Genomic DNA, 23,674 nt, shown 5'->3' on the forward strand with positions numbered 1-23,674 from the left:
CATCAGGTCCCGAGCCTGGCTTCTCTCGACCTAGTCAGTCCAGGAGGCGAGCTACCTAGCCCTCTCTGACCTAGTCAGGAGAACGAGCTACCGAGCCCTCTCCGACTCCATCAGGTCCAGAGAACGAGCTACCGAGCCCTCTCTGACCTAGTCAGGTCCAGAGAGCGAGCTACCTAGCTCTCTCTGACCTAGTCAGGAGAACGAGCTACCGAGCCCTCTCCGACTCCGCGTGCCAAGTTTCCAACTTGGACTTTTTCCTCACACCTGATCACCCTTGATCAGTTCAATTAACATCTAATACAAACTTAAATCAGTGTCAACATCAAAACAACAGCCAGGTCAGACTGTATCAACATGAAGGGCCAACTATTTTAGCCGAAGTGCCTAGCTCGTCGGGGCTTCATGAGACTTCAGGAGGTTCTTCTAGGGATCCTGCTGCGCAGATCCTCCCTGATCCTGCTCCCTCTATTACGTCTCCTGCAGCTGTTGTTGTCTCCCCATCTACCTCTATTCCTCTTATCGAGCTTACATCCCCTGGTAGCTCTGATAAACCCATAACTGAGATTTCTACGGGCAAGCGTCAGGGACGCAAGCTAACCAGGGCTCCTCCTCCAAAAAGGAGGCTCGTTCTTTTTGCTGATGAGCTTGCTTCAGAAGATTTTGTGTCAACTGACCTTCTTTCCGATGAGCCCACATTAGCAGAACTTTATCCTTCCTTGAATTTTCCTACCTCTCCTTTTCCTAAATCTAGTACTTCTGGTGACGCTTCTTTTACTTTTCCTTTGTCTATTCCGACTTTAGGATCTTTACCCTCTTCGCCTTCTTCTTACTTGGTTTTTGCTCCACCATCTATCCCTACTTCTTCTTTCTCAGCTGGCTCTTCTACCATCCCTGTCCTCCCCATATTACTGGGGGCTCTTTTGCTAATTCTTGGGATGAGGTTCGCCCCCTTTTCGAGGGGCTTTCCATCCCTGAAGCGATTGACCGCTTTTCTCATAAAGAGAATAAGGTACGATTATATACTCTTGCTTTCTGTTTCGGAAATACTATCTCACAGTTTTGGATATGCTTCCAGCGGTGGCTAGAGAACATGGGTTTCTCTCGACTATTACACATCTTATACACTGAGAACGAAAGATTGAAATCGGAGAACAACGGGTTGCGACATCAAGTTATCGAATTGTCTTCTGCCGAGTTTTCTGCTGCCGCCCAGAAGCAATTTGAAACTCAAATTGAGAGCCTTGGAGTCCGACTCAAATTAGTTACGGACCTCAATCAAGAGCTGACCTCAAAACTTGACGAACTCAAAGAGAATTATGAAGCAGAATTGAGCGAAAAGTTAGAGGCCTTGCTACTAAAAGAAAATGAGGTGGCATCTCTGAACAATTCCCTTGATTTAACAAAAGCCGAAGTCGCTACCAGGGAAAATGAACTGAAAACCTCTCAGATGGCGTTAGTGGTTTATAAGGAGCACGAAAATGTTCGTTACAAAGAACGAGCCACCGCCATGATCGAATCTACTGAGTTCAATCGGCCGATTGTGAGATCCATCTTGTCTGCTTTTACGGCAGGGGCCAAAGGGGCAGTTCAACAGTTGGAAGAGGAGGGCTACTTAGCTCGCGCTCCTCCTCCTAATTTCCTAAACCGTCGCAGACTTCTTGAAGAAAGACCTCCTGATTTGTACCCCAAACTAGTTCTAACTCATTCTCCAGTTGTTGTAAAGAAGGAGAATTGAGATTTTACAAACTTACGTTGGCTGATGCACTTACCAAATCACTTTCTCGACCTCGACTGTTTTCTATTTGTAACAAGATTGGTATCATTTATAGGACACCATCTTGAGAGGGTGTATTAAGAAATAATTATTATACATAAATAATTATTTATTTTCTAGTTATTAGGGAATAATTATTATTAGAAAATAGTTATTTGTTTCATTTTATTAAAGAATAATTATTATTAGGAAATAGTTATTTGTTTCATTTTATTAAAGAATAATTATTATTAGGAAATATTTATTATTTTCTTAATTTATATATTTTCCTATTTTCATTTGTAATGATATTTATATATATCGTATGCTATCATTACTAATATGTATGAATTCTATCGTTAATAAAATGTCGTTGTCAAGGTTTCTGCTTCCTTAATAGTATAACATTACTACTGTATTCATCTGAATTTGTTATTCACAATTCAATCCCTCTTTCTGTTTATTAGAGTAGTTTATTTTAGATTACATTGTACATTTGTTACTCATTGAAGGTTACCAAGTGAAAAAGCTTTCAGCTTCCGTTGATGAACTTTTCCCTTTACTTGAGTTTAGGAAATCATGGTAGTCTCACCTAAAAGCAACTAAATTAATTAAAACTTAGTTTTGGATTAATTGAGTTTGAGTTAAAACTTTTGTTGATCTAAGTTGTTATATTTATGAAAAAATATTACCATCTAAAACTAAATTAATAAATTAATTTATTTGATAGGATAAGCAAATTGATAAATCACGTTTGGTTAAAATTATATTTAAAATAAATTTATTAATTAAATTATTAATAATATTATTATTATTAATATGTTGATCATATTTAAAATAACTAAATATAATTATTTATAAATTTTTGAAATATTTAAAAGAAAATATTAAATTAATGAGATAATTCTAAAACCCTAAGTTTAATATCCTACCCTCACATGTTCCCCGCGCGTGCTCGCGGCGCCGTCTCTGGTTTTCTCCACCGCAGCAGCCTCCCCTCTACTTGCAAGAAGCTTCGAGCTGCCGCAATTGCCGCCGCCGCCTTCCCGTCTTGTCCAAGCCGCGACCATCATCGCTCGGCCCCGCCGACGCTGCCTTCCGCCATGACCACCACCACGTCGCGTTCACTGCTCTCCCCGCCGAGAGTTTCGTCGCCGCTGCTCTCCCTGCCGTAAGCTTCGTCGATTCCGCTCCAGTTAGTACGCTAGCGCTGCCACTGCGGATTCCTGTGCTCCGCCAGCGTTGCTCGGTTGTTCTCGGTTCCCCGCCGATAACAGCCAAAGCCGCCGCTTCCATTTCCCCACCGCAAACCTCCGGCCGACACCCACTGCTGTCGTCTGATACACAGAGTGAAGGTACGTTGATTAATTAATCAACCTATCAATTATTAATCCTAATTTATCTTAATTACCAATCACCCACTTCTACGAATCTAGGTTATTGCATTGACAGAGGAGCTTCTGACAACTGCAAAGCCAACAGATTTTCATCGGCTTGATTCTGTTGCATCTCCCAACACTCATTTTGATGGGACATCTCACTCCAAGGTTGTAACTCCATATCGTTCCCTTTCAACTCAATCTTAGAGCTTGAAAGATTTAAGAAACTGGTTATCTTCTAAAATTGTTGAATTAACTTTTTTTTAGAAGATTTCCAAAATTTATCACTGATTAGTAATTTGTCAGCTTACTAGTTTGAAGCTTTTGGGTAGTTAAATGCATACCAGGTATTCTGTTGCAATATTAGTTAATCTTTCTATAGATTCTATTTCTACTAATTATAGTGTTATATCGGACAACTGGCTTTTATATCAACGTAGTTTAAGGTGGAAGGGCTAAATTACGTGCTCCTACCTGCTCTTTTACAACTGTAAATTAGTTTGGCCACGGTAAGATCATTCATAAACCAGGTAAGATTGATGGGTGTTGGAAATTGGTAAAGTAATATTGGCAGGAGAAATTCCCATTTGGAAGAGGCCACTTGCTGTCTGCCAATTCATCTGTTGATTTAAGTGAACTTGTCACCGAATTGCAACCATTTGCTGAACAAGGAAGCCTTCTGATGGATGAAGGATTAATTTAATTTGAATAAATCTAAATTGTAAACAAATTTAATTTATCAAAACATTATCTATCATCTATTTTATCCTTTTCATCTATGATGAATATTAATTCTGGCTTGAATTTCCTTTACGCACAAGAGAACCCAAGTTTTGCCTCTTTATAAATGGCTCAGTAGAGTAAATTGTCTCTCATTTGTGAATTTGTTATTTACATTGCTACTTTATTAATCTATTCTAGACTGGCATCTTACATTTAGGCATCATCTGAATATTCTCAGCCATATGGAAGTTTTCCTGTTGGTACTAAAGTCCAAGCAGTTTGGAGCGAAGACGGGGAATGGTATCTATGCCATGATATGTGCATTTTTTTATTAGCTTGTTTATGTTGTTTTACCTTTTCACTTTTATGTGCTGAGTAGTTGAATGTTCAGGTATGATGCAACCATTGAATCTATTACTCCTAATGGATATTTTGTCTCCTATGAAGTCTGGGGAAACACGGAGGAGGTATGCCATTCTGAGTTTCTCATTCCCACAGTTTCCAGATGATCAATTTTTTCCACTTTTTTATGGATGTTTTTTTTGGTAAAGACATTATTAGTGTATAGTTAAGGGAGGAATTTAGCTCTCCCAATTAGAGTTGTGAGGAACCTATGGTTCTAGACTATTTATGGTGAGTTGATCAATGTCAACATTATTTTCATCTTAAGTTGCTTAAATCATATTACATTGGCCAAGGCTCGGTTTTCTAATTTCTGGTATTTTTTATTGTTAATCTTTTGATGAGTTTTCTTGTATATTCAATGAACTTGAATCATTTGTATTTTTTCTTTAACATGATTTTTTTTTCCTCTTGTTCTTAGGTTCCATTCCTGTTTGTCTAAACCATGTATACTAAAAATAATCTTTTCCTTGGTATTATGCCCTTCCATCATGTAATTGCCACAAATTTAAACTTTTTTATGGATCGCACTTTATAAATATGAGTATTCTTTGTCCTGTGCCAAACAGATTTGCTGATGTTATAAGAGAGGTAGTTCGATAAACTAGTTTGCAAATGAATCATAGAGATTACAGGAAACTAAATTGACAGAAAACGTTAATATGTCATCAAGATAATGTACATACTAAACCTAGATGTAAAATAGGCAATAGAAGTCAAAGCAAAGGATATAATGTACTAAATTAATAATAAAATGGAAAATTGCAGGTTTAAGCTCAAAGTTATAGAAGCAAAATAGCAAATGCTTTTGAATCTATATAATGATTGAAGCCTTGAAGGAACCACTTTCAATCTTATGAGATTGGAAAATACATCCAAGTCTTATTATTTAATATTATCAGGCAAAATTCGCATTATAGGGCCCAAAATCCTAAGTGAATCTTAGGACCCTGTTTTGAAGAAGATATGTATCATTCAGAGATTTGAATCTTCTTTCCCATGTTTGAATTTGGATGCAATAAAGGGCTTTGAGTCCTATATCATAGAACAGTGTTCTAGTCCTAAACATAAATGACTACTCAAAAGGGTCGTTCTAATTAAATGTATCATGTTGTAGAAATGTTGATTTTGTTCTTTCTTTGTACTTTTTGGTAATGTAACATGCTGAAGACTATTTAGTCCATGATTTGAAATCTAGTACCATGTATGGCGAAACGGTAACATATCATTTTGGTAAATCATCGAAACTTGATACCACTCGGCACCAAGGATCAAAATCTCGAGTTGTGTCGTAGTTTCGGTCTTTGACCGAAAAGATACTATTCTAGTATCCTACCGACACTTTATTCTTTGGAGATTTTGATAGTTCAAAGATGTTGGAACTCAAATCTCACTTGTGTTTGCAACACTTATATGTCTCTGCATCTGTGCAACTTCAAAAAGATAGACTACTTTTTGTGTTCCTACCAGTATCTTATTTTCAAGCTGTCAATTCAGTCATCATTTCTTTGATAATAAGACCATTCTATTGCATCTTCAGACTTCTCAACTTCTATATTAATATTGCTTCTTTGTCATTGACATGCCTAGTGTCTCTTCATATTCAAACTGGAGCACAATATCTGGCTTCAACTTGAAAGTTAGAAACAACAGGCTATATTTTCTATTAATTATTCATTAAAATATATTTTTAAAGTAATTAATTAGCCTTAGAGGCTATCTATAGGTGAGTTTTAGTATCCTTGGTGGATACTCTCTCTCTCTCTCTCTCTCTGCGCTATGGGTAGTGCACCTCAACCAATATCCTAACCACCATCACCAAGTTCTAGCTATATGCTGTTGGTCTCTTTTCTCTAGCGTGGGCAGTTAGGAAGATATATATATCAATAGAAGATGGAAAGCAAAGAGGAAAGAAGATCTTAAAAAGAAGTTTACTTTGAAAGATTGGAAAAAAAAATCTTAAAAGACCATTTTAACCTTGTCTTCTTCATTTGCTCCCTCTTATCATTGCATGAAAATAAATGAAAGCTTGCCTTGGGTGGTTGTTTGTGGCCTGGTGTTTGTGAGCACTCACTTGCTAATAGCCAGTGCTCATCGGCAATACAATTTTGCTCATTGTCAGTACTCTCCTATGCTTGAGAGTTCTTGTTGAAAGAGTTCGAACTGCTTCTTGAGAATGCTTGCATGCTGGCAATGCTTGCAAGTGGAGCTTGTTGGTATGAGCAGCGCTGCACAGGCTGTTTGTGGGCAAAGGTCGAATCAAGAGATTTGGGGAGGAGAAAGTGAAACCAGGTAAATATAACTTTTCTAGTTCTGGGAAATGTTGAGTGTTTGGATCTTCCCAACTTCCTATGCTATCTCATTTCCTCACCAAAGTAAACCAACATCTTGTAAATTTATCTTCCTAAAATCTTCTCTATTTTTGCTATCTTCCTTACTTTCCAAATAACTGGGGGTTAACTTGTGGTGATTAGCACCTTATGGTTTGTGCTCCTCTACCTTTTCTCTGTCTTCCCGCTTTCTTGCTGCTGTTCTGCTGCAGAATGCATAACAAGACCTATAAGCAACAAACACGTCTGACCAGAGAAAGAATGGGGTATCAGTGTGCAGGTCCCGCTGTGGTTTTTGTTAACAAAATTATACCAATGTGAATATACTTTAGCTTGTTTCAATGTATACGGTATCCAAATTTTGTGATAGGCATTGTAGTCAGGATAGAAAAATGAGCTCTGTCCACAAATTTAGCTGATCAAAAGATCAGATAATCTCTTGACGGAGCGGATAAATACAATTGATTTTATAATTCATCTTATAATATGAGAATATTAATCTAGCAACAATAGGAGATTATATAATGATAAGGAGGATAGAAGGGGTAAGGGTAATCAGTGGCAATGTAGTGTAAACACTATAACTCCCCTCTCTCGTGCTTTCTTTTGTTATATGCAACTACAACAGAGTTTCTCATTTGTGATGATAACTGAATTATGCTTCATTTAGGTGGATTTTGCTAATGTTAGGCCAGTTGAAGAGGTGAATGCATTACTAGAAGCTGAAAGGGAAGCTGAAGCTACCAGACAGGCTATCAAAAGGAAAATTGCACAAGCTGCTATAACTGACTTCCAAGCACGAACTTTACCTGCTAAACTTCGCATCGATCCCAATGATCCAGATGATGTGGTTGGTTATATGCTCTTTTTATATTTTAGAACCAAATTGGATGATCCTAGACATGTATACTATGTTCGTATTGCAATGTGCTTGCATCATTGATTTATTTTGAGAATAGTTTGTAGTACTATCAACAATTGCCAGTTTACTTGTGCTTGGTAGTTCCCTCTCCCCTCCTCTGGTTCGACGAGACACCGCCGGCCGCAACTCACAGAGCCGACCTGTTCTTCTGTGCTCAGCCCACGACACTCATCTCACGGCCTTACCCTTTCTCCTGTGCCCTAGTGCCGGCGCCACCGTCGACCACCCGGAGCCCGGGCCTTGCCGACGCCGCCGGTTTTTCCCCCTTCTCTGCGCCCTAGCTCCCTGGTTTGAGGTCCTCTGCCGTGCCTTAGATCGCCGGGAGCCGAGAGCCACCGTCACACAGAGCAGTGCCGGCCACCAGATCTGTTCCGAGACCCCCTCACTCTCGATCACCCCTGCGGCAACAACTGTGCCCTATCACTGCTTTGCGGCCTCTTCCGTGCCCTAGTTCCGGCCGTTGTAGCCACCAACAGCTACCTCTGGTCCAGAACTGGTGAGTTTGTTAATTAAGCTGTGGTTGATATTAGATTTGGAGGAATTGGGTAGCATTTGTTTTTGTATAGGTTTGTAGAGGTTGAGTTTTGATTTTTGTTACTAACTGGAAGTGATGGGTTCTGGCAGTGAGACCTGTTCTCGGTAGCAAGTTGTCTCTGCTGTGGATCTATTGGGCTATCAAGAATTTCTGCTGTAGATAGGAGAAGGGAAGGTAAGGAGTTAAGCATTTTATATATGCTATGAATCATTGTTTGATTTAATTATGTTAGATAGTTGTTCATGTGCAGATGGATTTAGGTTTATGTGTTGATTCGGGTTTTTGCTCTAATTTAGGGTTGGAGAGTTTATTTAACTAATTATAAGAATCTAGTTAAGTAAAAGTATATCTATTGGTATTACAGGACTTTGACGCGAGACGAGCATCTCGACGTCGTATTTGGATCACATTTGGACATTCTATTGGAGGCGGGTACTTTTGACTTATTGTCTTTGATATGCTTAGTAATGAAAATAATATGTTGCATTAATTGTGTTTCCTATTTGTTTCGGTTAATCACTGCCCAATACAAGTTACCTGTTTGATTGATTGTTTGTTTGCATCTCGTATTGATCTTGTACCCGATCTATCATGCTCATGGGTAGTGATATAACCATGTTTCACATGTTCAGGACCTAGGTTTGATACCTTTTTGATCAGTATGTCTTGATTTGATCTATTCACTATGGTGCCCATTGTTATATGCCCAGAGGTTGGTTTAGTATATTACCATGCTTAGTAACATGCACCATTTGCATGATCGCATGCTGTGCGATAGATTGCTCCATTATTGTCGAGCACTTTGCCAGTTTTCATCACTGTTCTGTTGACGCTCATGGGTAGCGTGACACAGCGTGGTAGACGTCGGTTTGACTCTTCCGGTGCTCAGTTGATCCGCTCGAGGGTAGTGTGTGACGTGTAGCGTTAGAGATTCCTCCGTCATAGTGTCTGGGAGATGAGGCATTCGCTCCCCATTTATGATTTGGGGTAGGAGTATGTATGTACTCGGCGTCTCGTCCACTCGCTCGTCGGGGTAGTGATGCGAGTGCGGTCGTCAGCCCTACCTACTCGGTCCCACTTTTGTTATGAGTTGGTTGACCGGCGGGGTGACCATGACATTGGCATCATATGCATGATGCATTTATTGTTGTGATTGTGATTGTTGCATTTATATCTGCGTGTTGTTTGGATACTATGTTTGACGTGCATCTGGTCTTATACCTTCGTTGTTTGTCCTTATCCGGGTCTGGTTAGTCTGATTCTCTCTGTCTTCTTGGTTTGCATTTACCTTTATTTTTATCAGGAGGCATGATTAGTGCTAGGTGTTATTTCTTTACTTTGCATATCAATTGTACCTGCTGAGTGTTGGACTCACCCCGCCTCCATTGTTGTTATTTTCAGGTTGATGCTGTCCGGAGGGAGTTCCAGTCACTAGTCCTCACTGCACGTAGTGCTAGATCCCTGTAGACCTCGAGGGTTTTTTTACTATTTGGTTTGGTTTTTATTTGCTTATGTGTGTACTTGGTTATTTGGATACTTGGACATCGTATGTTTTTCTTTTGATATTGATGGATGTTCTATTCGATATGTTTTTACTACATGCCTGCCTGGAAGGCAGAAGAGGTGAGTTTCGTCGGATTTGAGCTTTACGAGTGTAGTTGAGTAGGGTGGATTTCGAGTCAGGGTATTATCTTTCTGTTTACTTATATAAACTGCGTGGTGATGGTTTATTTTGTTGTTATTATTCCAGCCGCATGTGGCTGAGGTATTTAGTGCTTGTAGAAAGTTTCAGATTGTCCACCGTACAGGGGAGATGCTGCCGAAATATTCTCGGACAGGGACTCCTCTGGGGCGTGACACCCTATGATCTAGGGTTACCACCCCCTAGGGTTTTCACCTGCCTAACCACAGTTAGGACTTTCCTAAAGCACTTAGTCAAGCACGTTAGATCACAACACACCTTAACTTTGAATCCTTTGCCATTATCAAAACTCAGGTTCGATCGTCGGATGCTTCCCGCACCAACAATCTCCTCCTTTTTGATTATGACAATCCAAATTCAAAGTTAAGTTAAAACAAATGCATAAATATATCAAAAGGTTTAAGTGAGCAAGCTTAAGTACATAAATTCAAATAAAAGCATAACTTAAGCTAACACTTAAACTTTGTGAAGCTCCCCCTTAATACAGGGCTTCCTTTTACTTTTGAATTAGATAGATTTTTACTTTTTGAATTTCCTACTCTCCCCTTTTGCCATTTATCAAAAAATAAGCCAGTTGACAGCAAGTTTTAAGTTTCTAGAAGAAAACAGATTTAGTCTTTGAAAAAAAACTTGTGTATTACTTAGCTTATAATTAAGTTTTACTGAAAAAAATGTTAGTTAAAAGAGGACTTTTAAAAAGGAATATTTTTCTCTTAATTTAAAAAAAGGTTGCAAATCATTTTGAAGTTTCTTTTTACTTAGCAAAAAAAAATTTTGAAAACCATGAGTTAACTTTTGCAAGTAAAGAAATATGCTTTTAATACTTTTAGCTAAGTATAGAGTTAATCTTATAGGTAACTTAGCAAAAATTCATAAAGATAGCTAAGTTTGAGGGTTGCTATATGAGTCAGTTAGCTAAACCTTTTGCAAACATTGAATTTTGAAAATATAACTTAAGTGAAAAGATACTTAGCTTAATTTGAATAAAATAATATTTATTTTTGAAAAAATTAGGAGTAAGAACTTGTTAATTTTTAGGACGCAGGGGGAGTAGCTAAAAATTTAGGTTATTTATTTAGTTGGTCCTTAAGTCCAAGCATGAGTCAAGTTAAATAGTTGTTAACTTATTAATTTGTTTTGATCAGGTATCAGAGCCCTAAAGTACAAGCATGCTTAAGCTTAATATTTCCATTTCCTTCACCAACTGTCTAACCTTTAGCTACTTGCTGATTGCCTAGAGGGCAGCAGCTTTCACCTGGTTAGTCAAGTTAAGTCATTTAGTCCAGTTAGATTTGACTAAGGCTGGAAGACTTGACTTGATTACTGTTAATAAAGTATTTAACGCCCAGACTCATATTGATGCACAGAAATAAACATTCTTGAGTCCAGGCTGTACCCTATGCATCTCACACCATTCTATATTTTTCAAACACAAGAAGGGTATACCTAGGTGTTTGTGAGATGCTCTGGCTTAAATCTAGGGGAACAAGATTTCTAGGGTAGAGTCTAGGCTAAAACCAATTTTCGAAAATTCTAAGAAAAATGGGATTTTTAAAATTATTATTTTTCCTAGAATATTTAAGAACAATTTAAAAGTGGTTTTGAAATTATACTAAAAAAAAAATGACAAATAAGTACTAAATTAAAACATAAGTCAGCTAAACATAAGATAATCAACTCCAAGATACAACCAAAAGGTGAGTGAAATCTCCAGATCCAAAGAGTGAATGACATATCCAGACAATATAAAAAGATAGAGTCAAGCAGGTGGATCGTTAGCTGGAGGATCGGCTAGAGGTTGCTCGGGTGCCGGCTGAGGCTGTCCCTGACGCCGTATCTTGCCTCGGAGAGATGCGAACCCTGCAGCCATCTCGGATCGCATAGATCGAAGGAAGCAATGACTATCTAGTATAGCTCGTCGCGTCTGAGAGGACTAGATCTCGAGCCGAGTGAGTCTGTCCTCGACAGAAAGTGGTGCCGACGTCAAAGGACTAGAAGATGTAGATGGTCCAGCAGAGGTGGAAGGATCTGAGAAAAAGTCCTCGGCTAAGAAGTCGTCCCACTCCTCTCCCTCACCTGGTATATCCTCGGCCTTTGGATCGATAGGGGCAGCGGCTGGCTGTGGTCGACCTGTCCAGGCTAGAACTCCATCAGCGTTGACCTCAGCATGGGCTAGTCTACAACTGCGTGACCCTAGTTCGTCGTATATGGTTAAAGGGATAACTGTTCCTCTGGTCACATCTATACCCTCGATGGTCGAAAAGATGGAAGTCAAAATATGGCAGTAGGGTATATGCACTATACAGGAAGTGACTGTACTAGATGTTGAGATGATGTTCTGGAACATGTGTAAGGCTATATCAATGTCTAACCGATGACTCAAGGCATATAGAAAGAATGAATGTGAAGATCGCATCTTCGGGACATCCCGAGATGAGATCGGCAATATGCAGGCTGTCAGGACCCTATACATGACATAGTCCTGGACTCTAAGAGAAACTGACCTGAACTCAGTCAAGCAGAGTAGTCTCTCCCCCCCAAAAAAATACGTATAGATAGTGTCTAACGTAATATGAAAGTAGGGATTGCCAAATGGCAGATCTCTACCGGGGTAGCAAAGGAAGGTACACTCTGACGCTCTAAGCCCTAAAGCGGTACGTAACAAAGTGGGGGTAAGCTGAATGTCAATGCTACCAACTCTAGAGGAATATGTTCTATCATCAACCCTTTCAAGGTTGTGATAGAACTGTGCACACAAATCATGATTTATTGCATTATTGCAATAAACCAATTTGTCCAGCTGATAGTATTCTATCATCTGGACCAATGGGTGACAAAACTGACTAAAAAAGGACCTATTTACGTATCTAAGTTTGATAGGGTTAAATTTAAAGCTAGCAAATGTAGCCCTAAGTTGGTCAGTTGGAAATCTGAGGTCGGCTGATGGGAGTCTAGCCGGATTGGGATTGACTTGACGTCGTTTCCTATTTTCAATGTTTTTACACAAAAATTGGCAAAATAAACACAAAGATTATGTAAAAATTGACTGGGAAGTGTTTAGAGTTTACCTAGGAGGCATTGCTAGGATTAGAAGCACAAAGCTGATAGTATTCTATCAAGATTAAACAGGTCGGCGGGAAATTTCCCGCCGCTGTTGAGGGCGCCTCCCTTGAGTGGGAGGCGCCTTCGTTCAGGCGCCACGTGTGCCTTTTTTTTTTTATTTAGAATTGAATTAGGTAAGTTAATTTAACTTTAGGTTAATTAAATTTTGAATATTTATTTTAAGTTTTTAAAAAAAATTTTAAATGATTTTTAAAAGTTTTTTCAAATGATTTTGAAATTAAGTTTTTTAAAAAAATTTTAAATGATTTTTAAAAGATTTTTCAAATGATTTTGAAATTAAATTTTAAAAGATTTTTAAAATGATTTTTAAAAGTTTTTTCAAATAGTTTTGAAATTAAGTTTTTAAAAGATTTTTAAAAGTTTTTCAAATGATTTTGAAATTAAGTTTTAAAATGATTTTTAAAAAAATTTTCAAATAATTTTGAAATTAAGTTTTAAAAGATTTTTCAAATGATTTTAAAATTAAATTTTTTAAAAAATATTTTTAAAATGATTTTTAAAAATTTTTTCAAATCATTTTGAAATTAAGTTTTTTTAAAAGATTTTTAAAATGATTTTTAAAAGTTTTTTGAAATGATTTTGAAATTAAGTTTTATTTGAAAAAAATAATATTAATTACGAATTTAATTTGAATTAATATTCCTTAGTCATCTCACCCGATCTAAATTTTTAATTAGAGAATCCTATAATTTTTGTGAGATGAATTATGGTTCAATTTTAGGATTTGGTTTAACTTTGTATTAGATTCAGGTTTAGCTTTGGGTTCAACAAGTAGGCATTCTTTGGATAAACTTCTGGGCTATGGTGAGTCTCAAGTACATCATTAAAGTAATCATGCCTTCGAGGTTTTCCAAATAGTCCTACCCATTGAACTTAGTACAAAACCTTGGTCTAACTAATTAGGATCCATTTAAGGGTAGCTTCGGTCAATTTCACTTGGCCAAATGCACCAGGTCGAAGTCATATCTTCCTAGACATGCGATGCTCAAGTTTCCCTAACGTACTATCATCCAAAAACTTCACCAGTACCGTGGGTCAAGTTAAACCTAGTCCATTTTATCTAACCTTAATTACCCTGCCGGGTAGTCTACTCTTGTTTATCCATTTCGAGTAGATTAAGTTCGGTTACCCAGTCGGGTAGTTTAGTTGGGGGTGTCAGCTATTCTGGATCCTCCTTCTATATTGTTTTTATTTGATTTAAATTGAATTTTGAATTTTAATTTAATTTCGAATTTTTAATTGAATTTTTAATTTTGAATTTAATTTTAATTTAATTTCAAATTTTTAATTGAATTTTGAATTTAATTCTGAATTTTTAATTGAATTTTGAATTTTAATTTTAATTTTAATTTTAATTTGGGATTTTTAATAATTTTGAATTTTAATTTAATTTCAAATTTTTAATTTAATTTTGAATTTTGAATTTTAATTTAATTTTGAATTTTTATTAATATCGTTTTTCTTTTTACTCCCCCTGGATCATAGCCTCGATATGGTATATCGAGGTAGTGTATTTGATCCTTCGGGATCCAATATTGACCAAGTCCAACTTGATTAATCAATTTGGACTTGGGGACCCATGCTTGGACTGTTTTTCTATTTGATTTTTGTACAAGAGACAAATAAGATTTGTATTTTTTTTTTGTTTAAATCCTAGATCAGTTCTATTGTAAACGGCTCTTTGTGTCCTAAGAATTAGGTCAAGATTCTTGGAACCTAAAGAAAACCGTTCTAGTATTTTCTCTAGATCCTTGACTTGAGTTTTCAGACTGGAGTTTTCTTCTTCAAGTTTTTGAACTTGAGTTGAGTTTCCAGTCTGAACTGGTTCAGTCAAAGATTTGGAGTCAGTCACTTCTTTAAGGACAGCTACTTCCTTTAGAAGTGACTTAATTCTAAGGTTCGACTTAGCTAATTTACGCAATAAATAATTGACTAAGTTATTGAGTCGAGGAATACTTACAGAGGGATCGGGCCCTTCGAAAACGAATATGGATCCGTGGCTTCGTTCGGACTCGGCCTCCGACTCGATCTCGCTCTCGGATTCGTCGATCTGGTCCCGGGCCATCAGCGCAAGTAAACTCGTCTGATCGAGTTCGTCGTCGTCGTCTTCTGAGGAAGATTCATCCCATGTCGCCTTTAAGACCTTCTTCCTTCTTTGCTTCTTTGCATCCTTTTGATTAGGACAGTTGGCCTTGATGTGCCCTTTCTGGTTGCACCCGTAACAGATCACTTCGAACTTTACCTTAGAACTTGGTTGAGCCTCCTTGGATTGGACTGCCTTCTTTAGGTCCTTCTTGTTGAAGCCTTTCTTCTTCTTGTATAGTCTCTTCACAAGGTTCATGAGCTCGGCTGTTAATTATTCATCTTCATCATCTGAGTCGAGTTCTTATTCTGACTCTGGTTCAGTTCTTCGTCGTGATCTCGGTTCGTGCGTTCGACTGGTACCTGCAACCAATGCAACCCCCTTCTCGGTTGGCTGTGCATTAGTCTACTCATGTAATTCAAACTCACAGAATAATTCATCTAACTTTATTGAAGATAAATCCTTGGAGACTTTGTAGGCATCTACCATTGATGCCCACAATGTGCTCCTCGGAAACGAGTTTAGTGGGTACCTTATGACGTCCCGATTCTCTATCTTTTGCCCGATTCTGTGGAGAGAATTGAGGATGTCTTGAATTCTTGCGTCCAATGAACTTGTCGTCTCACCTTCCTGCATTTTCAGATTATATAATTTATTAAGTAAAAGATCTCTTTTACTTACCTTGGTATCGGAGGTCCCTTCGTGAAGCTCGATCAGCTTCTCCCATAGCTCCTTGGCGCTTGAGAATGAACCTACGCGGTTTAGTTCCTCCTTTGTTAGTCCGCACTGGAGGGCACACGTTGCTCTGACATTTGCCTCCACCTTCTTGATTAATGCAGGTTCCCAATCCTTGCAGGGTGTAGGATTTTCGTCTTTATCCGTTGGCAGATCCAAACCAGTCTTGACGATCATCCATGTCTCGAACTGGATCTTCAGAAAGTTCTCCATTCTGCCCTTCCAGTAACCAAGGTCCTCTCCGGTGAAGAGCGGGGGACGGACAATGCTATAACCCTCTTGTTGGGTCATTTTAGATCAACTAAGGAAAAAATAAACAACAAGAAAACTTCAAGACTTGGTCCTGGATTAGTAGTGCGGGAAGTATCTAAAAGAAAACGGACTCGAGTGGTGTTGCACCAACTTCGAGCAAAAACCGATTCGAGAAAAGAATTAGAATATAGCTATAAGGCTAAATTCTAATGGACCCCGAAAAATCTGAAAATACCACGAAAAATTATTTTGAATGGAGGTTGCACTGATTCAAAACGACCCCGCTCTGATACCAATTGTTGGATCGAAAAGCAGTAGAGGGGGGGTGAATAGCGCTCGTAGCTATTTCGTTCGATTCGTAAAACTATCGGAGTTAAAACACGCAGCGGAATAAAGAAAAACACACAGAAATAACAAAAGGATTTACTTCGTTCGGAGCCTAGATCGACTCCTACTCGAAGGCCCACAATCCTTGATCGCTTTCCGTGGGAAACAACTATAAGCTCGATAAGGTTTACAAATATTACAATTTACAGCTTAATTTAAACCAGAAATCTTATACCGACAACAATGGATGAAAAAGCGAAGCTCCGGGTCGTCGGTGTCAAGTCGCAGCACTTCCGGGTTGTCGATTTAGCAGCACGCAACAATAGGATCACTTGGAATGAGTTGTGTTGAGCTGCTGGTCGAAACCCTCTTATAAAGGGTGTTCAAGGCGCCTTGAAAGCCATTCAAGGCGCCTCCAAGCTGCCGAGTCGCACGCGTGGATCAGCACAGACCTGGTCGAACTCTATCTGGTTCAAGGTGCCTTCAGCCTCTCCAAGGCGCCTTCAGCCTTCGGTCCAAGGCGCCTTGAGCTTCATTCAAGGCGCCTCCAGTCTGCTGCACTGGCTTTTCCTCGCTTGCACCCGAGGCGCCTCCAAGCTCCATGGAGGCGCCTCGGACACTGTTCATCCGATGTTAACTTGTGCTCCTTTGGTCCTGCAAAAGTGTTAGTCCCAAACACATACCCTGCAAAACAAAGTTAGCACAAAACAACAGTAAACAGAATATAATGACAGTCTCCGGACTGTTCGGGTCTGATTTCGAATTTCCAACCGGAAACCCTAGATCGACCCGACGCCTATTGTTTCCTCTACGGGGAACGCGTCCTCACCTACTCCACCCAGGAGATTTACCTGATGCCAGTGTGATCCTCCAGATCGACTAGACTTTTGCTCGGTGCTCGATGCTTTCGGACTTTCTGCTGGACTTCCGCTTCCCGGCTGGTCCAGTCTTTCACCTTGTTCGCGATACCAGGACTTTCCACCTAGGGTTACCCTCCTAGGACTTTTGCCTGAAGCACTCGGCCCACCAAAACTTTCCGCATAGGGTTACCACCTCCTATGACCTAGGGTTACCACCCCTTAGGATTTTCACCTGTCTAACCACAGTTAGGACTTTCCTGAAGCACTTAGTCAAGCACGTTAGATCACAACACACCTTAACTTTGAATCCTTTGCTATTATTAAAACTCAGGTTCGATCGTCGGATGCTTTTCGTACCAACAGATTGATCATATTTAAAAAACAAGCTCTTTGTTATCTTTTGAGCCTTTAGAGTTCTCACATTATTGTTGTTTTATTTTTGAAAGACCATCTAACAATTTTAGTTAAATTTATAAGATGAAGTTAAATTTAACTATTGAAAATAATCCCTTTGTTATTTTCCTTGGAGTCTTTAGAGTTTATTTTATTTTATTCTGTATCAGGGGAGGCTATTTGGTACTTTTGATCAAATTTATTAGATAAATCTAAATTGATCAAATTTCAAAAGTGAATCCCTAGCCCCCAGGTAAAGCTATCAATTTAGATTGCGCTGATTAGTCCATCTTGTTAAACAATTTAAGCGCACTGAGTTAGAATTTTATCAATTTATTTAAAGGTTGGTAGAGACAAGTCGACCCGCCTGAGCCCATGATCCGTGCGGATTAGCTCATGGTGGCCTTGGAATTGACCTGTGAGTTGAGAAAAAAAATAAAATTTTCTCATATACTTAAAACTAAAGTGGAGAACTCAATGTGCTTGTGAATTTGACCTATTTAATCCGTAATCCAAACTTAAAAATTATAATTTTTTCTATATACATTTTTATTTTTTTATTTGTCGATGGGCATGTGAGTTGTTGGTCCACCGACCTCGCAACCTACCTTAAGTTGGATTGGTTTGTAGATTTTCCAATTTGCTAAGATGGTGGGTAAGCTCGTCTCGCTTCGCTAAATGGTCGACTTGTCATGGGCCAACCCGCCCCTCTATGTGTCAACCCTTTTGACAGCTCTGCCTGCGGTAATGGTATAATTGTAGGACACCTTAATTTCCTAGACATTTAAAGATCGAGTCATAACTACATCGAATTAATGAATAAATTTTTCTTAATGAACTATTGACCTAAAAATGCTAGACTGATGAATCGTTCGATGTGAGTACTTTTCAATTTATTATGGTGGACGATAGAAACTTATGCGGTATATAACGGGTCACCCTATGTTTGAAACTAAAAAAAATAAAAAATAAAAAAACAAATGAAAGTGAATCACTCACCTGTCAACTCAGAGCCTTTGGATTCTGTCTATGCTCTCATTTGTGTTATTTGTCTTGGAGGACCATTTTAATAGTTTTTGTTAAGATTGCTATCTAACAATTTTAACTAAAATTATTAGATGAATTTAAATTGATCAAATTTCATATATAAGCACCCTATTGTATTCCTTATTTAACATATACAATCATTCTATATTACTATTTTGGTTATTTGAGTCTAGAAAGTCATCCAGCAATTATGGTCAAAACTTGTAGATGAACGTAATTGTTTATCTCCTCTTTGCAAGCTATGCATTGTGTTCCTTAGGGCTTCTTTACAATTGTTTTCTTTTATATAGTTGGTTTTTTTTAATATAGTGCTAAATGACTTTAAGATCTTAATAGTTAACTAAAGAATTTGAGTCTAGTTCTCATGAGGCATCCAACAACACTACTAAGGGTTCTAGTTATAAAAGGAAATCACAGTAAATTTAGGTCCTTTTCTTCACAAGTGAACCTTGTTTAACCAAAGGGATTTTTAGTTACTATTGGACATCGAAAGACACATTAGCCCATTAAGGATCACTCCATTTCCATGGTTTTTTGACAACCCATAGAATTTAAATCCTATAGGCCTTATTTATGATCAAATGAATAAGACTGCCCTTCATCATAGATCAAATAAAAATTTAGCAATTCTTAATCAACAATTGATCACAAGTTGACAATTTGAGTAAAAATGTGATATCATTCATCCAAAGTGGTTAGTATGACCAGCCCCACAACAAGATATAGATAGATAAATCACACAGAGCATTTTGTTCTAGCATAGTAATCCTTTGCATGGACTAAGTTAAACACCTAATAAGACATTTTACACGAATTGAGAATTGACCTTAAAATCTATTGGAGTAAGCATCTATACAGGTATTAACTACGTCAACCCGTGCGAGCATCACAAGTTGACAATGAGTCTATAGATTAGCAACTCAATTTAATAAAATCATAAAATGGATCAATAACTGCATCACAACTCAAGTTATCAATCATCATCTCTATGTAAATATCAACATATAGTTTTCACAGTTTCTCAAAAAAATAGCTTACACATGATCTTAACCCTACTAACACACAATGCATTAATCTCCAAGCCTTAATAAATCATAATATATATCAATTAAATATTAAATGTATGAAAATCGAGAATATAACACTCTATGAACAAGATCAAAGGGCAAACCTACTATTTGAATCCACACAAGAAACTCAACAGCAGACAAGCAAGACCTCCAAGGAATCAGTGATAGTGGAGTTCCATTAAGAAACCAAAGGCCATGATTTACCCTCATTTCCACCTCACTCACGCAAGAGTGAGGTGCCTACTTTCATGAACTATGATCATGAGAGGGAACATATTGCCATGCCCGATGTATAATGTCATCATCTATATATGGATGCAGATTTCACAGGAGACAATAGCCTTCTAGTTCAGATACACTTGTCCCAATGTTCAAGTTCAAAACAATATTTTTCTACATTATAAAATTTTGTATTAACAATTGAAGGAGAATTATGAAAAACTACCTCTATGAATCCATCTACCTGCATGGCATAGTCGAGCTTCAACATATCACTGATGATCTTCATTAGCATGACTTCTGATATTGATGTATCTTGAGGATGCTTGGGCAATGGTTCCTTTTCTTCCTAGTAAAAGTTATTAAATACACTCATGTGGCATCCAAGAAAAAATAATCAAAATCAACAATTTCTTTTTGCTGTCAAACAAATTTATGAGAAATCAAACTGGTCTGCTCGATTGACTAAATGTTTTGAAATTGGCTCTCTGTTAAACAAATTACATATGAGAGATTGGATCTCTCGTCTGTTAACTTGTTAAAGATTATCATCCTTTAACCCAAAAAGTAAATTATTTTTTGTAATTTAAATCTGACAATAATTCTGAATGCTGATCATTAATAAAGCAAACTACTATGTTAATAAATGTAAAATGCGAAAAGAAACTTAAGATGTCCCCTATTTATGTTTACCTCAAAGGAAATATCTTTTAACATTTCTTCACAAAAAGAGTTATCCAAAGCCGTAGCACTCTTGGTTGCTGCTTCTGTGACAGCAATTGCATCTTCCTTTAGGCAATCAAGTTCATTGAGCAAAGCTTCAGCTGAAATCATGAACACTTTATAATATTTATTTGAATAAAAAGACCATTAATTAAAATATTAATCTAACTAGAAAGTACACATAATTGAGAGGCTAGAATGAGAAATTCCATGAATTTTGATTTTCTAATAGAAAAACCCCTACCATGAGAAGACACTACATTTGAAAACTGCAGGTTACAAAAGGAACTTGGTGTAAACATGCAGATAAAGTAAGATAATCACATGGGAGTTAATAGTAATATCATTCTTCAAATTATCTCGCAATCCCAAAACACAAGAGTGCGCTGGCACAAAAAAATGTTAATAGTGAGATATATAATTCAGACATCAAGAGGCTGAATCAAAAAAATCGTCAGGTTAGCTCTCATCAAGATATTTGACCAGGGATAAAGATGAACAGCAAAAAGCTGAAAAGTGAACAATATGGAAAGTTAGTTTAATGCATGTTTCTTAGTGTTTGTTTACCTTATTTTATCTTTTTAACTTTTAAAATGTATACTTGTTAGGCTTCTGCTTAATGAAAAAGGAAGTGTTAGATTGACACTAACAGAAGGCATGTATTCATCCTATTGCATACAGGCTCAAACCTGAACAATGACAAAAACATATCACTAAGATAAAACTAAGCTTTTGAGTGTATGTTGTCCTCTTGCTATTTATTTTTTCTAAACCTTCATTCCAATGAATTAATTTTCGTGAATATTCAGTTTCCTATGTGCATTATAAATACATTTTTCAAGAAGGAATAATTTAGCTGAGAACAAAAAGTGACTTGCAAGCCAGTTTTGTTTGCATGAATGGTAACAACTTACAATTATACATATTTTGAACACTTTGCGACTGTTGTTTGCACCCTGCTTCAACATAAGTTTTCATATGTTCATTCCAGTTAGCATCAATTATCCTACTGATGTTGTTTGAAGTCTTCTGAAGTTCAACCGTCCTAAACATTACTGTGCACAAGAGAAAAAGGACGACATGAGTAGTTAAGTCAAAAATGAGAAAGTCATGCAACTGAAAAATAGGGCAAGTTCCTAAGCATAATCTGTATTCTCCATCACAGAGTTAACAGGATTCTCAAAGGCTTAATAAATAAAATGTCGATTCAGTAATACAGAAGATCAAAAAGGGCAAAGATGCAATGATGCCATATTTTGCAAGGATTATATCTGTGAATAAGCAATAGGAGATGACAAACTTGATAAAAAGACATTTAATATAAAGAGAAGATACAAACAGATAGTCAATTGACAGTCAAGTTCATATCTTCTCAACAAGTGCAAAATTATGAAACCATGAACATGCGTTTGAATTTTTAAGATCCTTTTAAGAACAATTTAAAATTTAAAAGATCAGAAAATACTGCCTCAAGTCTTATATATATAAAACATCTTCATGTGCCAATCAGTTCTTATTTTGAAGTCTTAAAGTAGATTTGACCTGAACTGGTACAATCCTTATTTATGTTGAAGCTTGTTCTAAAATGTTGAAACTGTGATATGCAGCAATCAGATTTAGATGCCATGTGTTTCTGGTTTCTGTAATTCCTTCCACTGTACCAACTTTTGTTGTATTGGAATTTCTTATTCCAATACTACTTGGTTGCTGAACATTTGATTTCTGAACATTCTTAATGATATCCATGTTTTCATTATATTCTGCCATATGTTCTTATGCTGGACATTGATGGCTAGTGTTGACTCTCAACCAGAGTTTGTGGTTGTCTATACATTATACTATTATTACTGAACATTTGATATATTTACCAACTGAACTCATGTTGTGGAGGGATTGATAGGCTACTAACACTGATTGACCGGCCTGTGCCAAACTCAGAACAGATTGGTGTTCCTGTGGGAATTTAAAATCCCAGCTATCTATCTATAAAGTTAAAAAAAAAAAACATTGGTGAACTATACCTATTACCCTGTTAAATCTAGTAAGAAACCTCTTCCCCACATCAGCTAGCTCCTCAAACTCGGTAACCTTGCAAATGTGAATTTCATGTAAAAACAGGACTGTAACATTCAACTATGTTATAGAACAGAGCAAATGAGTAATAGTATGAGAAGCCCACACATGTAAAATTGATAATTTTGAACAATAAGATGAAGAAAAAAAATGGTACTTTCAAATAAACAAAGTATGTTCTATGAGTTTATTCTGGTTATATGTAACCCCCACTTGTCAGCTGCAGACTATCTTGAGACTTCTCCGATTTATAACCAACAGCTAAAATTTCCTATATTATCCACAAGAACAAGACCATTTTTTTTTTTTTACAACAGCAAAAAAAGTCGACACACAACAATATGAGCAGAGGGCATGAGTCACATGGTGGGTTGAAAAAGCTAATAATAGCTGGGAGAAAATCACATTTTCTCCTAGATGGTTATCAAGGTAATATGATATATCCAAGCAAATGAGAAAAATGCATTTTGAGCTTACTTTGTCATGTAGTCTCTAAAGATTCTGGTAATCTTTTCACCTAATTTAGAATAAACTCGATCTAGCTTCAGTTTCCTATTTAAAACCTGTAAATGAGAGATGCAGAAGGCCAAAAGGTAGTAGAATTAGGATTACAGTTCATACAAAAACCAAGAAACACACATAGATCGCAATGAACAACAACAAAAAAAAAATCCTGAACATTAGTGCCAGCAGTAACAGCTACTTCAGCAGTCAATTCCATCTGCAGGAAAAATTTTATAAAGACTGTTCAGAAAGATTATCGGAGGATTAATTAATGGCTTAATTAGTCATTTAAATCCTATATATAATTATTTAATCAATTAAACTGATTAATCATCATTAACGAATAAATCCTAATTTAATTGATTATATCAATCAACAGCTAATTATTACCTAATCAACTAATCAATTTATTAATGAATAAATTAACCTATTCATTAATCAATATATTAATTAATTAATCAACCTATCAATTATTAATCCTAATTTATCTTAATTACCAATCAATCAAATAATACTAAT

At 37.0% G+C, this 23,674-nt stretch overlaps 2 protein-coding genes and 1 long non-coding RNA gene across 6 annotated transcripts in view; 2 read left to right on the forward strand and 1 right to left on the reverse strand.

Moving 5' to 3' along the window:
* Positions 1 to 23,674, forward strand: part of LOC121982241 — a 110,374-nt gene that overhangs the window by 68,191 nt on the left and 18,509 nt on the right. The gene's annotated exons all lie outside the window — the stretch shown is intronic.
* LOC121982243 lies at positions 2,494 to 9,527 on the forward strand. 3 transcript variants are annotated; one of them, XM_042535218.1, is made up of 6 exons: positions 2,692 to 3,108; positions 3,190 to 3,300; positions 4,094 to 4,155; positions 4,235 to 4,322; positions 7,258 to 7,437; positions 9,446 to 9,527. In XM_042535218.1, exons 4-6 carry the CDS (start codon positions 4,239 to 4,241, stop codon positions 9,509 to 9,511), a joined length of 330 nt encoding a protein of 109 aa, XP_042391152.1. In that variant the 5' UTR covers positions 2,692 to 3,108; positions 3,190 to 3,300; positions 4,094 to 4,155; positions 4,235 to 4,238; the 3' UTR covers positions 9,512 to 9,527. The 3 variants fall into 3 exon arrangements, 2 of the variants coding, with proteins under 2 accessions (XP_042391153.1, XP_042391152.1); XM_042535219.1 differs by lacking the exon at positions 9,446 to 9,527 and having other exon boundaries at positions 2,494 to 3,108; positions 4,073 to 4,155; positions 7,258 to 7,349; XR_006112034.1 differs by lacking the exons at positions 2,692 to 3,108; positions 3,190 to 3,300; positions 9,446 to 9,527 and adding exons at positions 7,591 to 8,005; positions 8,134 to 8,218 and having other exon boundaries at positions 4,073 to 4,155.
* LOC121982245 lies at positions 19,899 to 21,631 on the reverse strand. Its single transcript, XR_006112035.1, has 4 exons — positions 21,493 to 21,631; positions 20,549 to 20,622; positions 20,100 to 20,204; positions 19,899 to 20,029 (listed from the first exon to the last, which is right to left on the reverse strand). It is a non-coding gene; the product is annotated as an uncharacterized LOC121982245 (long non-coding RNA).

Source organism: Zingiber officinale, chromosome 5A (genome assembly GCF_018446385.1).
Source record: "Zingiber officinale cultivar Zhangliang chromosome 5A, Zo_v1.1, whole genome shotgun sequence".
Classification (NCBI taxonomy): domain Eukaryota; kingdom Viridiplantae; phylum Streptophyta; class Magnoliopsida; order Zingiberales; family Zingiberaceae; genus Zingiber; species Zingiber officinale.

Bases quoted from the DNA above. Each gene is read 5' to 3' on its own strand.
- LOC121982243 (XM_042535218.1), top strand. From the start codon at position 4,239: ATGTTCAGGTATGATGCAACCATTGAATCTATTACTCCTAATGGATAT. The intron at 4,323-7,257 runs GTATGCCATTCT...TGCTTCATTTAG, and splicing joins TCTGGGGAAACACGGAGGAG to GTGGATTTTGCTAATGTTAG. The intron at 7,438-9,445 runs GTTGGTTATATG...TGTTATTTTCAG, and splicing joins CCAATGATCCAGATGATGTG to GTTGATGCTGTCCGGAGGGA.